The sequence below is a fragment of the Callorhinus ursinus genome, unplaced genomic scaffold (assembly GCF_003265705.2).
Source record: "Callorhinus ursinus isolate GAN/ISIS: 27379988/994484 unplaced genomic scaffold, GSC_fseal_2.0 scaffold31, whole genome shotgun sequence".
Lineage (NCBI taxonomy): Eukaryota > Metazoa > Chordata > Mammalia > Carnivora > Otariidae > Callorhinus > Callorhinus ursinus.
In genome coordinates, this window is record NW_027397093.1 from 123,909 (window position 1) to 140,365 (window position 16,457).

Genomic DNA, 16,457 nt, shown 5'->3' on the forward strand with positions numbered 1-16,457 from the left:
CCAAACACCCTTCCCAAGTATGCAGCTCTGCTGATCCAGGGCCTTTGCCACCAAATTAGCAACTCGAGGTAGCCTGTTTCAGCAAGCGCTCTGATCCTTACTAAAATATAGGGACTTTGGGTCAATTTCCAAAGGAATGTTTGAGAGACTCAGGTGAACTTTTAGAAAAAGAGCCTTAGATTTCAAAATTTGGTCCACTGCCCAGGCTCTGATGTATGTTGGGCTGCATATCATTGCTCTCCATCCCTGTCCCCTGGCAGGACCAGGGGCTTGGCTGGAGTTGGGGATGTTGGAGGGTGTCTTAACTGGCATTGAGCTGTGAGGCAGGCCCAGCCCAGGTGAGCACAGAGAGCCAGGGTCAGGGGAGCAGGCTGTGGATCCCCCAGGGTGGGGGCCCAAGCCAGGTCCCAGAAGAAGGAGTTATAGTGGGGACTCGGTGTCCTGAACAGGGGTACCTGAGCCTGAGGGCTGGTAGGAAGCAGGCCTCACTGCCCGGGGCTGTGCAGGGACTAGGTGCAGTGCCGCCTGCTGAGAATGGATCTGCCAGAGTCAGGTGAGTGCAGCCCTGTCCCCTGCAAATGCTCCCAACGCAGACAGCCCTCCTGTGCACTGCACAGCCCCATGACCGGGCTTCTCCATTAAGGGCCAGTAAAGCCATTTCTGCAAACCAAAGGAGTTTGCTTGTTTTCACATGGAGAACCCTGTCATGATGCAGGGTGCTCCTCATTTGTCCTTGAAAACTCCCTTGTGTCCTTTTGAGTGGCCAGTGCTTGACAGGTGCTGGAGCAATAGATGTCATGTGTCTGCACCAAAGAGCTGCCAGACGAAGGAGCAAATTTGCTTTCCCTTCCTAGGAGCCGGTGAGGAAATGCATACAGCCGTGCCCAACAATGATTGTCCCCTGTGGGTGCCAAGATGGCGGGATAAGACGGATAGAGGTGAGAGGCACCTTGGGGAGGGTGCTGTGGCCTCCAGGCTGGGCTGAGGAAGAAAAGGGAGCAGCCCGTTCATGGACCCTATGAACCGTGGCATTCGGGGAGATGACGTTTATGGAAGGCGACATTGATCCCTTGGCACTGGAGAAAAAACAAAGGGCATCTCGATCCCCGGGCCCAGGAGAGAGCAAAAAGTGAGGGCACCTGCCACCACCACCACCACGCGGGGCCCAGCACTAGGGTCTCCCCCTTGGCACAGGCCCAGGTTTGCAGAAGCTGGTGGCTGGCTATAGCCCCAGGCTCTCTCAGAGCTGGTCAGCAGCTCCAGCAATGGCTTCAGTCTCACCCGCCAGCAGGTGGATGAGGAAACACAAGCTCAATCATAAACAGGTTCCTGTGGGTCAGAAACAACATTTTTACAGGAAAATTCTGAGCAAGGTTTGTTCACTATTAAAAGTATCCAGAAACGCCGGTGGCTCCTACGAGCCTTGCATGAGTCCGCTCAGCAGAGTGAGGGACTGAGCTAACTCCATTGTCCTTGGGGCCCAGTGACATGGAGGGACCAGGGCCTCATGGAGGAGGAGGCCCGAAGGAAATGTCCTTACCCCAGGATGCGCTAGGCCCCACCCAGGGAGGGAGCTCCCAACCCTGCAGGGGTGGGTGTGAGGACAGGGATGAGGAGGCCCCAGGCAGCACATCGAGAGGAAGACATGTTCCAGATTCCAAAGCAATCTGCAGTGACACTCCTGCCCTCAAACCACAAGGCCACCAGGCCCCTGCCCCCGGTAGAGGCTGCAGTGCTACCTCAGTGTGGTCCTGGGAACACAGCCCTCTGGGACCATCTCAAGCCAGAGAGGACTCTACCCCTCTCGAGGTGACCTCCACGCCTAGAGCTTCCTCACAGCCACTTCTGCTTTTCAGGGCAAACTGGATACCCTGTGTGACTTTGTTCAAACCTGCAACCAGGTGCCATTGATGTGGTGTCAGCCTAGGAACAAGGTAAGCAGGGGCACAGGGATGCTCCCCATGGGCAAGGAGGTCTTTGCTCTTTGCACTTGACAGTTGCACTCAGGGACTGTGGGTCAGAGATTGTGTCTAGGAATCTGCCAGGGAGGATGCCAAGACATGGAGACGTGGTGCTCATGAGCCTCCCAGGCTGACTCTGGGCATGATGCCTGCATTTTCATGCATGTCCTCTCCAGAATAACAGGAAACTTTCTTATGACCCAGGGCCTCCAAACTTAAGTCAAAGAAGCTGTAGAGGGAGGCCAGCCAGAGAGTTCTCCTGGCCCCTATCCATCCTCCCTCCCTATTGAGTGCCCCTGCCGTGGGTCTGCTGGCTGCCCCCATCCACTGAGACTCTCCTAGGTGGACTTATGCATTGTGGGGCACTGAGAGCGCCTACACCTCTGCCAGGCTCCTGCCATGCCGGCTCTGGAGTTGGCCCAGTCCTCTCTGGAGCCAGGAGGGGCCCTGTTTGTGTGCCAATGGCAAATAACCATCCAAGAGGTCAGGAAAGGAATGGAGGCCACCCGGAGAGCAAGTTCGGCACCCAGGGCTGTCTGAAGTCAATCCGCTCATCCTGAGCAGAGCTGGGAGCCCATAACTAGGCCCTGTGGGAGGGGGCTCCCTTCCAACTCCTCTGTCCCCTCCCATCTGACTTTGTCCCTCCATCCATCCTCCTGGAGTCCCGAGTGTTGGTGGGCCCCCAGGACTGTGGTAGGTGCAGGGTTCTGGCACCTTCTCTTTAAGCCTTCAGTGCACTGGTCCCAGGCCTTAATCAACCAGGAACCAAAGGGTCTGAGTGTCACTGGGACCTGCGTCTCTGCACACCAACTCAGTCCCAAGTCCAGTCCTGAGTGTGCAGCCCCAGACCCCCAGCCTAGGCTGCTTGGGGTCGGTAATGGGCGTGGCCTGGTGCTTCCATGTAGGAAAGCAGATCCTTTAAATGTTTGTAAAATGCCTGAGACTCTGTTCACCCCCTCCCCCCACCTTTAAATCCCCAGAGGACTTTTTCTAAAAACGTTGACTTCTAGACCAGCTCTCCCTATACACAGATACAAAATGACACAGCAAGACTCAGTCTAGTTTCTTAATCTTGAGCCAAACCCTGGCTCCCCTCTGAGATCCTGAGTCTCTTCCTTTGTTGCCTTATCCCAGGGCAGCCCACTAGTTCACAGATGGTGGTACTGCTAGATCCACCAGGAAAATCAGGCCACCTTACCTTCCCCCGCTGCAGGTGCTGCCCACTGTCCTAGAACTGTGTCCCAGTGCGTGTAATCTGCATGTCCCCCTCGAGAGGCTTTGTGCACAGCAGCTCCTTTCCTTCTCACAGCCACCTCACCAGAGACCGCACCTGCCATTTACACAGAGCCCCCAGACGGCCAGACACTGTCCTAAGGGTTTTATACAACTAACACCTCCATGGGGGAAAAAGCCGAGGCCACACAGTTAAGTCACCTGCCCAGACTGGCCCAGGCGTGAAGCTCTAGGGCCAGCACCAAAAGCCCAGTGCCTCGCTGTCATATGACTGCCCCTCTATCCTGCAAGGTGGTCACTTCTCTGCATGTCACAGCTGTGGGAACTGAGCCTCTGAATTTAGTGATGGACTCAATGTGACAGGGTTGTGGAGGGGTATGACAGGGCAATGAATGACCCCGGGGGAGGCTCACATCCAAGTCCATGCTCTGACCCGTGTACCATACTGTCAGGGTGATAGGGAAACATGTGGAATGTATTTCTGTTCACAGTGCAGTGCGTTAGACGTGCAAACAGTTGTGAATGTCAATATCTTACCTTCCTAACACGCTGATTATAGACCTCGGGCATGTTTGCTGGGAAAGAGTTTCTCCAGAGAACAATTAGAGCTGGATACAGATGGGCCTTATGATACATTAATGGTCACAGAGCTCCTGAGCCTTTGACCCTACCTATGGAGGGAGTGCCACCAGGGAGGGGTGTGTGACAAAGCTGGGACACGGCTTCACTCCTCCAGGAAGGCTGAATTTGACAGCCGACTATCAAGCCAGTGAACTTTGGGAAGGTCTCAGATGATAACTCTGGGATTATGACGGCAGCTGGCTCCCCAGCGTTCTGCAACCCTCCCTCCCCCGACCCAGAACTCACACAATCTCTCTCTCTCACACACACACACAGAGGCATGCCCAAGCACGGGCAAGGACATGCGCGCACACGCACACATTCCTCGTGAAGCAGCAGGAAATGCAGTAATGGAGCCAATACTGCAAAGCACTGGAGATTAGGGCTAGCAAGCCACCACTGGCCAGCAGATTCAAGGTTAGTCCCTTCACTGGGCAGCCTGGAGATGATGGAAGAAGGGATTGGTCACTGGCTTCGATCATCAAATAGTAGGAAGGCAGAGAGGAAGGAGACGCCCCTCAGCCCCCAGACCCCCCCACTCACCCCTTGACACTTGCACCACAGATTCAGGGTCTCTGTGTCCCTCCAGGGTCCCCCGCCACATGGGACCCCTCGCTCCTCCCAGCAACCCATGGCAGATCCAGCCTGCAGCTCCCAGGGACAGGCTCAGGCATTGGGGGGAGGATGGGCCTCAGCACATGTGCCCCACAGTCATCTCTTGACCAAATCAGAGGGCTCCCACAGCGGCTGCTCGGTCTAGAATAATCTATTTGCGTTCTGGAGTAAATAAGCAGAAATAAAGAAACTAGAAATAAAGATAAAAGATTCCAGTCTATTCTCGAGAGCAACACATCCATGTACCTGTACCACACAAGTATATTGACCTGTAATGAAACCACAGACTTTTACCCAGTGCTAGAAAAGAAGATTTGAGAACATAAAAACCTAGACCCCATTGTCAACTCCTCCCAGAGGAACTCATGGGCTTAGTTCTCCTTTAGAGGAATTGTAACAAACATGTTTAGGGAAAACTGATTTTAAGTTCACACACAAACACACACACACACACACACACACACACACGCACGCACACAAAAAGAAAACAGTTAAGAATAGTTTAGGAGTTTTTGATGTGATCCTGGGGCAGGGATGGTGAGGGTCCTGCCAGTTGACCAAGGCCCTCCCCATGGGCCTGAGACAGACTGACCACAGTATTGAGAAGAGACGCACTGCAGTGTTGGAATTCAGCTCGGGAATGTGGTGTGACAAAGGTGGCATTTGAGAATGGGTGGGTCTGGATGTGTGAAAAGGAGAGGCGGGGCGGGGGGGTATAGCGTAGGGTTCAGGAACTCTTAGAGGGCACAGCTTAGGGTTGCCTGGGTCCGTGCAGGGCAGCTTGGCACCACGCCAGGAGCCTGGTGCTGGCGAGCACACCTGGCAGTGGGAGGCACAGGTCAAAGTAGGAGATGGGGGGATCTCCTCAGAGATGATCCTGTGCAGCCTGGACTAGGAGTGTGCAGAGCCAGGTGACCATGGGAACAGACATAGTCGGGTAGGCCTAAAAGGGAGCCTGAGGGCCTGGATGGTCCATGGGTGCACAGGAAGGTGAGAATGGACAGGTGACCGGAGACACAGGTGGCTCAGGACAGGGTCTGACCCTGGCCAAGTAGACCCTGAGGCTGGGCCTGGTGACCTGGAGGCTGGAGAGACCTGGGGAGAAGGAGGCAGGGAAGGTGAGCAGGGATAATATGGGGAGCCAGCTGGAGGGTGGCCGCAGAACGCATGCCTGGGCTGTGGGTCTGGAGGTGAGAATGGCCAGCTAGGGAGCAGAGATCATAAAAGGGATTGCTAAATAAATGATCAAAGAACTTGCTATGTGCAGAGAGTTCAAGATTCTATTCAGAGTGGTCATTGTGGGTGGTTGGAAACAAGCAACTTCTATTTCTTCATGCATGTTTGTCTGTATTGTCTGGGTTCTCTGCAATGGGAAAGTGTTACTTTTATGATCAGGGAAAGCAAAAATACTTATCTATGAAAGATGAAATATTAACTTGATGGACACTAAGGTGATGTTACATAGAATGTGGCCCACAGAGTGACAGTTTACAAAGTATGTCCGCCAGGGAAAGTCACCGAGAGGAATCCTTGCCCATCTCTGGGCTCGGCTCCACTCTGCACAGAGGGGTGCAGGTTCCCAAGTGCGTATTTTCCGAAAGTTTCATTGGCTCAACATCCTTGTGGGTGTGAAAAAGGACAAGGTCAGGCTCCAGGTGTCCTGGGTTCCTTAAGAACATACTTAGAGGGGCGCCTGGGTGGCTCAGTTGGTTAAGCGGCTGCCTTCGGCTCAGGTCGTGATCCCAGGGTCCTGGGATGGAGCCCCGCGTCAGGCTCCCTTCTCAGCAGGGAGCCTGCTTCTTCCTCTCCCTCTGCCTGCCTCTCTGCCTACTTGTGCTCTCTCTCTCTCTCTCTCTCTAATAAATAAATAAATAAATCTTTAAAAAAAAAAAAAGAACATACTTAGAAATCCAAGGGGTCTTAGGGGTTTTAGGTATGTTGTTTTTCTAATGTGGCTACATTAGGAGGGAAAAACCAAGGTCATTCTAAGGGGTTCGTAAGGATTTTTAAAATTAGAGTGGTGATGATGACAGTCTCAGTAAGAGAAAGCAGCAGTCGGCTCCCATTTTGACTCTCAGGAACTCAAGGTAACCCTTTGAATGAATGAATGACAGGTTCACAGAAGCCCCAAGTCTGCCCACTACATGGAGCACCTTTGGGGACTGAAGGGGTTTTCTGGAGACCAGCAGGCCCCCACAGATCCAGCAGGGCGATCAGTGGGGTTCTGGGCAACAGGAAAAGCACGGGCTTAAGTAGAGAAGGTGTTCGGCAGGCCCAGCAGCTGGAGAAACCACAGCTTTCGGCTCCGGTGGTTCCTCAGCTACTGTCTCTCTTCTCTTCCCTACAGGGTCGGTTCTTCAACTTCACCCTAGTGAAGTCCCCCTGCAGGCAGTTGCCCTGCTGCCCAAAGATCTGCCTTCCACCCACCCAGACATGCTTCCCCCTCAACAGCTGCTGCTCACAGTACCAACACTCTCCACCCATGTGCTCCCGGGTCCCCTCCAGGATGCTGCCGCTGGTCTCTCCCCCGACCCGAGCAGTCTGCGGAACCACTTTGTCACTCCCGTCCCCATAGCCCAGCCTCTAAGGCACCAAAACCCCAAGATTATTAAGAGCCCTTTGTGCACTGAATTAGACATATGTATCGAGTCTTGGTTTACAGTCAAAGGAGGTGGAATCTGTCGCTGATCAGCAAGCGAGTTGGTTACCTGGAGAACATCACTCCACTGTGTGAGACATACAGTCTATGCTGCTCCTGCCAGGACAAAGCACCCTGGTGTCTTCTGGATGCAGACATGGATGCCTCCCACCTCCCACAGCCAGCTCTTCATCTGTCACCAAGGGCTGCGACGCCTGGGGTTTTGGCCAAATTCTGCTCCTTGAAAAAAGTCCCAAATGTCTCTGAAATATGGATATGATACTGTGTCTCGTTCCCTAACTTTATGCAGAGAGAAAGACTAGAGTCTCTCCCCTCCTTCACTCCACATTCTTGGTTTTCATAGTTTGGTTACCCACCTTTTGCATGTGTCCTAGAAAGAGGCAAACACCCCTAAAGCTCACCAAGCTGCCAGGGCAACTTCTCTTTCCAGACACCCCAAATGGTCCCTAAGCCCAGAACTTTAGAGGATCCTCTCCATTCCCCTCGAGAATGTAAACCCTCCCGATTTGCCGTTAGCTGTTGGCAGGACCATAACCAGTCATCTCCAACCCACACTGATAGGAAATTAAAGTCCTTTCCACCTTCAGCCTCATATCCTTGAATGTCCTAATTATGCTTTTCAGTGGAATTTCTGTAAGACAAACATAGCCAAAAATATGTCAGGTTTGGGTTTTTAATCTGTATGAATTAAAGTGGCTGGTTAGTGATGACCATCATTTTAAAAAAAAAATAAAAGGTTTTCCTGGTGTGGCCTGTGTATACGTATGTGGAGATTGTTTGCAGTGTAACTCTCCAAAGCATTTGTATCTGGAGCTGCTCTTTCTCGTGAACCCCTTCCCCACCTCCCCATCCTGTCACGGCTTGGGCCCCAGATCTGTTTCCCGCCACCAGCCAGGATGGGAGCCGTGAGAGAGAACATCCCCTGCCCCATCGTGGGCCCTTTGCACGTCCGCCAGCACAACAGTCTCACAAGCTGTTTATAATAGAGCTTTTCCTGGCACAAAATGCCAGGCACACGGTGTCTCAGAGAAATAAGCCAACTCGAAATGGAGGAAGTAGAAGAGGAGGCTTAACCCTGTGGCACAGGACTCGGTAGTTCCACTGGGGCCCAGTTCCACGACCCGTTCCAGAGCAACTATATAGGTGCTTGAAAGAGAACAAGCAACTGCTCCATGACGTCCCTCATGGAATGTGAGGCCCTAGTCAATGTTTTGGTTCGCTCTGGTGTTACAAGAGTGAAAACCACGGGCAGTGTAAACACAGAGCGTGGTAAGGAGGGGCGCCAGATGCCTGGCTAGCAGGTGGCCCCTCCCCTGTGTGGCCCCGTGGGGAAGGGTCCAGACAGGTAGGTCACGGATGCCTGTGCAGTGTGGGATGAGTTCCACTGGTTCTTCACTGAGCCGCTGGTGCCTACGGGTCATGCACAAATGGGCCAAGAGCTCATGATACCAAGAAAAGTGTGTGAAACATTTTTTTATTGGACATAAAGGGAGTTAAAACAACATGAAAGTGTATAGAGAGATTTCATCTCTTCTCAAGAAGTGGAGTATTTTGTCTGTAACTGGTGAAAGCATGACCCCGGCCTGAGAGGTCCAAGGACACTTTTCTGAAACTAGCTCCGTGCTCTGACGTTATATCCATGTAGAAGGTGGTGCCTGTCTCAGAGCCTCTATGACCTTGTGTGGAGAAGGGTATGGTCCTGACTGAAACCAACATGCCTGTTCGTTAACGGACACTGAGAGCCTTCTTACTTTTAGCCAATATATATGAAGTAGGGCTCATCACTCCTTCCTCATCCCTGAGCTGAGGAGGGAAGTAGGCATGGACATCTGAGAGGAACATTGGCCTGCCCCGGCCCCCCCGCAGCCACTGACCCTTGCCTTTCTTCCGGTGCTGACAATATCAGGAGGCAGCAGGAAAAGCGAGTCTCTTTGGAGACCCCTTCCCGGGCCCACACTCCCACCCTGTCGTCCCAGGTTCTAGCTCAGCAGATCTTCTGGCTTGTCATCAGCCGGGAGCTCCTCGCCTTCTCAAAGGGGAAAGGGGCATAGCCCACCACTGACAGCTGACTTGCAGTTCACCTGTCTCCGCCTCCTGCCCGAGGTTTTTGGGCAGGGCAGGACATTTTTAGAAAATAAGTCTGACATCTGATCTGTCCTGAGCTGAAAGGTGTACAAGGGGGAATATACTGGGCAATGCTTACTCCTTACCTTAGACATTTTCCGAGTGCCTCTTGGTGTCACGTGAAGTGGCCCCTATAGACACAGAGTGGACCTCCGAACCTGGGCCGACGCGTGTGCTTCTGGAAGCCAGGAGCCTCCCTCAGACCCCACCCGGCTCAGCCACAGACCTCCTTCATGAGCGTGCAAGCCGCAGTGCACACACGCCCGCCTCCATGTTGGAGGTGCACACGTAACAACTCCTCTCCTGTCCTTGTCCGTGCAGCGGGCCCGGGATGTCAAGGCAGGCAGGGTGGCAGAAAGAAACTTTATTTCTCAAGCACTGTCTGGTGCTTCTCGCTGTGCTGTGCTCGGTGATCTGCTCCCAGGGTAAAGTAGTCTACAGAAACATCCACTCAGTTCCCTTGCTCTCCCTGTTTCCCATTCCACACTCTAAGCAGGTCGCCACGCCCTTGGTACGGCCTGTTTGCAGTGGGAAACAAGTGGTCTGAGGTCCATCTGTCTTCCACCTTGTGTCAAGACAGCAGCTCCTGAGGGGCGGTGCCTAGTGTCTCAGAGAGAGGGAGTAGAGTGGAGAAGGAGTGAGGACAAAGGCCTGGGGCCATTGCCACCTGCCAGAGGGGAGGCTGGGTGGTGAGGGGCCCCGGGACCCAGCCTCGCCAGCGCCACCAGGACAGAAGGCTGGCACTGGATGCCTTGGCGACAGCCATGCAGGGCCTCCTGCAGGACAGAACTTTGGCCCAGTGCTGGAGGAGGAGGGGCCCTCGGAGGATATGACATCTGCACTCTTCAATATGAAGAATTCTAGCATGAAATTGTGAATCTTTCAGATGAACCACAAAGCTCACAAAAATTTCAGAGACCACTTCAGAGTGTGCCCTCCGCTTGTTCACGTCCCCTGTCAATGGAGGAATTTCCATGGAAAAGTTGGAGACATCCTGCCAGAAGGGCCCTCCCTGCAGGAGACCACAGCCTGACCGCACACCAGACAGCAGCAGAAGAGAACGACACCAGCTGTGGGTCCGGACCTGTGGTCAGAGAGGCAGCCAGGCCGCGGCGGGAGCAGGCCCTGGAACGCCCGTGGGAACAACGCCTTCTCTTTCAGGCTCTCCTGCGAACGTGGCCTCCTCTGGGCCTTGTGGTCTCTGGGCTCTGTCCCTCCCATGCTCTCGTCCCCGTCTCCTCCTCCCTGTGCACTTAGCTGCCCAAAGGTCCCCAGTGTCCCGTTGCCGGTCCTCTGCTCAGGTTGACTGGCTGCTCTCCAGTGTCGCATGGATGCGGGAAGGATGTGCATGTGGGCACATGGCTGCTGTGAGGCCCAGCATGGGGTGTGGGAGCAGGGTGGAGGGTGTGACCACGGGCTGGGCAGGTGCCTCCAACGTTGTCTGCCACATGCTGGGCAGCCTGATCCATCTGTCCCTCAACGAGTGGCGCCCTCGTTGCCCTACATCCTTTCTCCCACTTTCTTTGTCTTCCTGATGCCCTAAGAAGCTGAGCCATGTGAGCAAGTAAGAGCCCCTTGGGGTCTGCTCTCACCTGCCCTCGGCACCCGCCCCTTCTCTTAGGGTCGCATGCCTGCCTACTGCCTCTGACCTACAGCCCAGGCCTGTGCCAGCCGGGGGAGGGGGGGCTGGGCTTGCGCAGTGGGGAGAGACAGAGAAGTCTGGTCCCTCGCGCGCAGTCTGGGCTCAGTTAGCCGCAGACGGGACGTGCAGGGCGTCTCCAATCCAGCGGACCCTGCACGGGCTGCCATAACAAGGTGCCAGAGACTCTGCGGCTTAAACAGCAGAAATTCATTTTCTTACAATTCTGGAGGCTAGAAGTCCAAGACCAAGGTGTCTGCAGGTCTCATTCTTGCTGAGGCCTCTCTCCTTGGTCAGTAAATGGCCATCTCCTCCTGTGCCTTCACAGGCCTCTACTTTGTGTGTGTTCGTGTCCCCATCCCCTGTTTAAGGACACCAGTCATATTGGAACAGAGCCCACCCTAGTGACCTCATTTAATTTTATTATCTCTTTAAAGACCCTATCTCCAAATAATCACATTCCGAGGTACTAGGGGATTAGGGCATCCACAGATTAATTTGGCAAGGACACAATTCAGCCCATAACAGCCATTTACCAACTGATATTGTCAGGAGTCCCTTTTCAAGTGGTGGGTTCTGGAGGACATGGGGGATCCTGTGAAAAGATCCGTAGTTAAGGACAAGCTGGGTGACCACAGGCAAGTCACTCTCCCCTCTGTAGAGACGACAGCTATGTGGAGATTGAGCGTGATGATGTGCGTAGTGCCCTGCACTCACACCACAGTGAGGGCTCCCACGTGGCAGGTCCTGCATGACAGCTCCCTGGGAATTTGAGGCAATGCTGGGTCGGGACCCAATTACTCAGGTCAGACAGTAAGATCGGGGAGGGACCTTGGGGACTCATCATCTCCTTTGACGAATGAAGAGCTGAAGAAGAGTGTGTTGGTGCCTCGACATTCTGGGGGCCCCTGCCCCATGTTCATGACCCTTGTGGAAATTCTGGGGCTCCAACGACATATAGAATGCCCAGTGTTGCAGCCTGCGAGCCCAAAAGTCACCTGGGATTCTCAAATCCAAAAATGCAATTTCTTGTAACTAGAAATCCTGAACATTTTTTTCTTTCCCGCTACCCATGGGCGGTGGACATCCCTGGGAAGCAAACTCTGGCTCAGGGAGCAAATGGTTGGTGGTGAGAGGTGCTGGCCACACAGACAGGAGGCCATAAAGGAGAAGAAGGTTAGGGGCAGGGGCCCTGCCTTCGGTGGGCCGGGGCCGGGAACACCCTCCAAGATGGGCTGGGGCTCAATCAGCGCAAGTCCCCTGGGGGCTCAGGGGACAGAAGGCACAGGAGGTGATGTGCATTTCCTGCAGTGACCCCTCCCCAGGGGCCTTCCTGCCTTGTAGCCTCGGGCATTAGGAGCTCAGCCGCCTCATTGAGGATGGGCATGAGGATAACGGGAGGTCAGTGTGATGTGGTAGATTGTTCCAGGAGATGGCGCTCAGAGCTTACATTTGTTTACTAGTCCCATTAAACCGTCAGTGTTAGAGAGCCGTAGAACAAATACGGAGACTTCTGTGTCACCACTTAGTTAATTGCATGTCCATTAGGTGTCACTTTCTGTCACACCGTCAATGGTGACACTGTTTTTCCCTTTTCTGGAGACTGCTGATATTTCTTTAAAACCTGGAGAAATGGGAGAGTACTTGGCAGGGGGCGGGGGGGGGGGACCCTGCAGTGCCCTAAACCCTCAGCATGCACTTTTCCAGCCCACAGGCCTCCCACATGGCCTCCTGTTCTAAGAGCAGACTCCCAGCTGGGGCGGTTAGGTCTCTGCCAGTGGCCTGCTCCAGCCCCTGTGCCGGAGCCCAGTGGGCCCCAGTGCATGGGTCCTGCTCACTGTCAAGGACTCAGGGAAGAGCCCTGCCACTCTGCTGTGCCACTCTCTGCCCTCTACCCCAGCCATCCCTCTCTTTCCCTTTGGCTATAGACCTCATACTCGGCTGACACAGCCAGGCAGCCCAACGCCTGCTGTTATCCCAGCGAACCTTGACCTCCGTGGGATGTCCCTTCCAATGTCATGACCTCTTATCTTTGACCTCTCAGCCTCCACCTCCCTGCACTGCAAGCCACCTGCCTACCCCTGACCGCACCCTGAACATTGTGATCCACTGACCGCACAATTAAGACACCTGCCTCTCGCCAACACCGCGTACACATCCAGTTTATTGACTTAATACTCCCACCCCATTGTTTTTTAACCCCATCAGGACCTCCCACCCATAGTCATTCCCATTTTCTTTCCATCACAGGCCCCAGGGCCCAGCCCCTAGGTCAATCTCACTCCAATATGCTGCTCTTCCCTGGCCCCATTTCTTTGTGTCACACGCTCAGGGTAACACCTCTGAGTCAACTGGATGAAACCAATTGTTTGCCTTTCTTGTGCCTGTCCTGGGCTACTGAACGCCACTGGGGGAAAACATACAGCTCTGCCAGGCTGGTGCCCTCCGAAGTTAATGCCCACCCATCTCCACTGAAGCCTCAGTGCTTCACAAATTCCAGCTAAAAAATAAGAAAAGCCATTTTCTAGTTGCCAGAAATGTAAGAAGAAGAGGAGGAGGAAGAAGAAGAAGAAACTTGACCAGATGAGTTGAGAGGTGAAGTCTCAGCTCTCAGGCACGCAGAGAGCTGGATCTGCTTCCTTTTATGTCAGAGCTGCTGAGGGCAATGCTCCCCATGAAACAGGACAAAAATCCTCATCCCCAGCCCCAGCCAGGACACAGAGGAGGGCCACGTGCCCCAAGCTCCAGTGGGAGATGAGGGTCCCAAGTCAGCAGTGTGGTATGCGTGGTGTGGGAAACCTGAGCTGAGAAGCTAGCATTAAAGTCCGTCTGGACCTAACAGAATCTCCAGCTTCCAGCAAAACCAAACATGACCTTGTCCCTCTGGGATGCCTCCCCCAACCAGAGTACTGGGGGTTCTCATGGAAAACATTTCCTGCTAAAGAGGAGCTCAAGGGGGGAAAAAAATCCTAGGTATCTAGCCAAGGAAAGCCAGCAGATAAAAGAGACAAACTCAGGGCCCAGAAAGTAGAGATAATAGAGCAACCTAAAAGGGAAATTAAAATAAGAGTGTGTGAAATGTTCAAACAAAATAAAGGAATAAAAACTATAAGACAAGAACAACTAATTATGAAAATGGCAGAGTTTAAAGACGATCAAAGTTTTAAAGTGGCACTAAATTAGAAATCTAATATGACTGGGCATAATTGAAGAGAAAAAAATGGACTAAATCAAGAGACAGATCTGCAGATGCCGTCCCTGTTGACTGAGATGGAAACCAGAAGCGGGAAATTAATAAACGAGGAAAGAATGAGAAGCTACAGCCATGGCAGCTCATTCTTTTATCCCCAGTGGTCAAAGAATAAAACAAAGGCGCTGGAGCTCAAACACACAAAGGAACAAAGCCACATTTGCTGACTCACCAGGCCAGAGAGCAGATACCAGGAGAGAAACCCACTGAGTGGTCTGCTAAGAGGGAGAGTCGGCAGACTCTCTAGAAGATTCTGGAAGGACTGGTGGGGCTGATCAAGGGTGGAGAACTAGCGCTCTGGATGGGACAGAATGAGTTCCTGGGTCTGTACACAACTGGTTAAAACAAGCTCTGTGTTCCTGGACCAGCGGTGTCTTCACTCAGGCCTAACCCATCAGGGTGACTCCAAGTCCATGATCAATACTCAAGATAGATACCAGCCATAGGTTAATGTTTATCCCAATGACGATTTCAAACCTCTGCCTACCTCTGACCTCACTACTTCACCCCACACTCAGCACCTGCAATTGCCTCCGGACAAAAACAACCTGAGAGCACATGGAAGGAATGCCCTCTCTTTTCTGATATGCCCCCATTCCCAGCCCATTTCCCTTAAATGTCACAACAGAGGGTTTGGGTTTTCCTTCCTAACTAATGTCAGAGTCTCTGCTTATGCCCTGACTCCCATTCCCCACCTGCTTCTCATGGAACTGGTGTCCCTGTTCTGTTCTCTCTCCTGCATCTTCACTCCTTCTCTGCACCCCAAGAGCCTTTAGATACATCTAATCCCCTCCTTCCTTAAAAACGCCTTCCTTGGCCCACACACCTTTCCAGAGAAGGCCACCCTCTGCTTGTGTTGCCTTCATACCAGCCCCATGGCTCCCATGGCCTCCATGCCCACGCGGTACCCTCCCACACCCACTCTCAGCTGAGTGGGAGTACAGCAGCTCCCATCACCCTTTGTGCCATGAGTGAAATATGCAGCTGGGGATCTTGGCAGCCCACAGGAAGATCATAACATTGCTCAAGAGAAGTCTAGCTCAGCCTGGCTAGGTACGCAGCACCCCCAGGCACTGGGCCAGCTTCTGCCAGCCTTGTGGCTGGGTGCGGTCTTCACACTGTCTGCCCAGGCTGTGGGAAGGACAGGCTACCATGATTTCCCCCAGGAGGAGCTTGCACAGAGTATTCAGATAGGCACCCCAGGGGGTGCCTAGCTGTCTGTTCTGTCTGACCCCCAGGCCAGAGCTCACTCATCAGGGCTCAAGGAGCAGCATGGTTTCAGACACCCTCTTCTTGCCAGACTCAGCGTCACCACGAGCCATCTCTGGCCAGGTAATCCAGAGATAGGTGTCACTGCGTATGGCATGGAAGCCCACATCCAGGGCCAGTGAGCTGCCCACATCTACCCAGGAGTGAGGAAAGGCCATTCAGGAGGGGGAAATAGGCACAAGGGCAGAATGTGGGTACAAGTGGGCAGGTGAGAGGCTCCAGAATTGGCATGAGGACAGGGTCCTCATAATGGGGGACCCAGTGGATGATCCAGGGATAGGGCTGCTGAGCCCAGGGATCCTGCAGGGGCAGGTGGGGGTCTTCGGGCTTTTGTCTCTGGAGTGGGAGGTGCCCAAGTGATTCCAAAGGGCAGCCAAGTTTCAGAACCACTGACAAGGAGGGGGAAGAACAGAGGGCCTAAGAAGGAGTCCTGGGGGCCAGTTAGGGAGGTAATAATAAGACTAAAATGGATGGCAAAGGGTGCAGGATATCCCAGAAGGGAAGCAAGAGATGGGCTTGGGAAAGAAGGTGAGGTTCTGGCTGCTGGAGAGGTCAGAAAAGAGCCTGAGAAGAGAGCACAAGCACTGTTGGGGCCTGGTCTCCTCTGGTGACCTCCTCGGTCACTGTGCACCGTAGACCCTCAGAGGGCCAGGTCTCTTCTGCACCAATCTCTGTGGCCTGTCCTGGTCTCAGGGCCCGGCATGGCTCTCCGGGCTCTGCTCAGGGCCCACCAGGCTAGTCCTATCTAAGGTCATCCTCATAACTAGACTTTGACCACAGCCTCCTGGAGGGTACCTACTTCCCAGACACACTCATGGCATGGTGCGGGCACCTCCCAACGTGCACATGGCCATGGGCAGCTGAAGTCCCAAGAAGCTCCACCAAAAAGGGCACCTTGCTTCTGACCCAAGGACTGCCAAGGAAGATGGGGAGTCCGGGCCCCCAAAGGCAGGAGTAGGCCCTCTCTCAGTCCGCGTGACCAGAGGCAGGCCGAAATCTTCCTCCTCTGATGGCATCCCACGGGGCTATATAGTAGTGATCCCTAGGCCTCTGGCCACTCTGGGTGGTGGCTGTCCTCCCCCCACC

General features: G+C 53.7%; 1 protein-coding gene across 3 annotated transcripts in view; it reads left to right on the forward strand.

The window, feature by feature from the left end:
• Positions 1 to 7,253, forward strand: part of ANTXRL (ANTXR like) — a 38,216-nt gene extending 30,963 nt beyond the window's left edge. For all 3 annotated transcript variants that reach the window (XM_073878673.1, XM_073878674.1, XM_073878675.1), the window contains 3 exons: positions 855 to 938; positions 1,857 to 1,934; positions 6,778 to 7,253. In XM_073878673.1, the coding sequence (XP_073734774.1) occupies positions 855 to 938; positions 1,857 to 1,934; positions 6,778 to 7,005 (390 nt within the window). In that variant the 3' untranslated portion in view covers positions 7,006 to 7,253. The remainder of the gene's footprint in view (positions 1 to 854; positions 939 to 1,856; positions 1,935 to 6,777) is intronic.
• Positions 7,254 to 16,457: the final 9,204 nt, after the last annotated feature.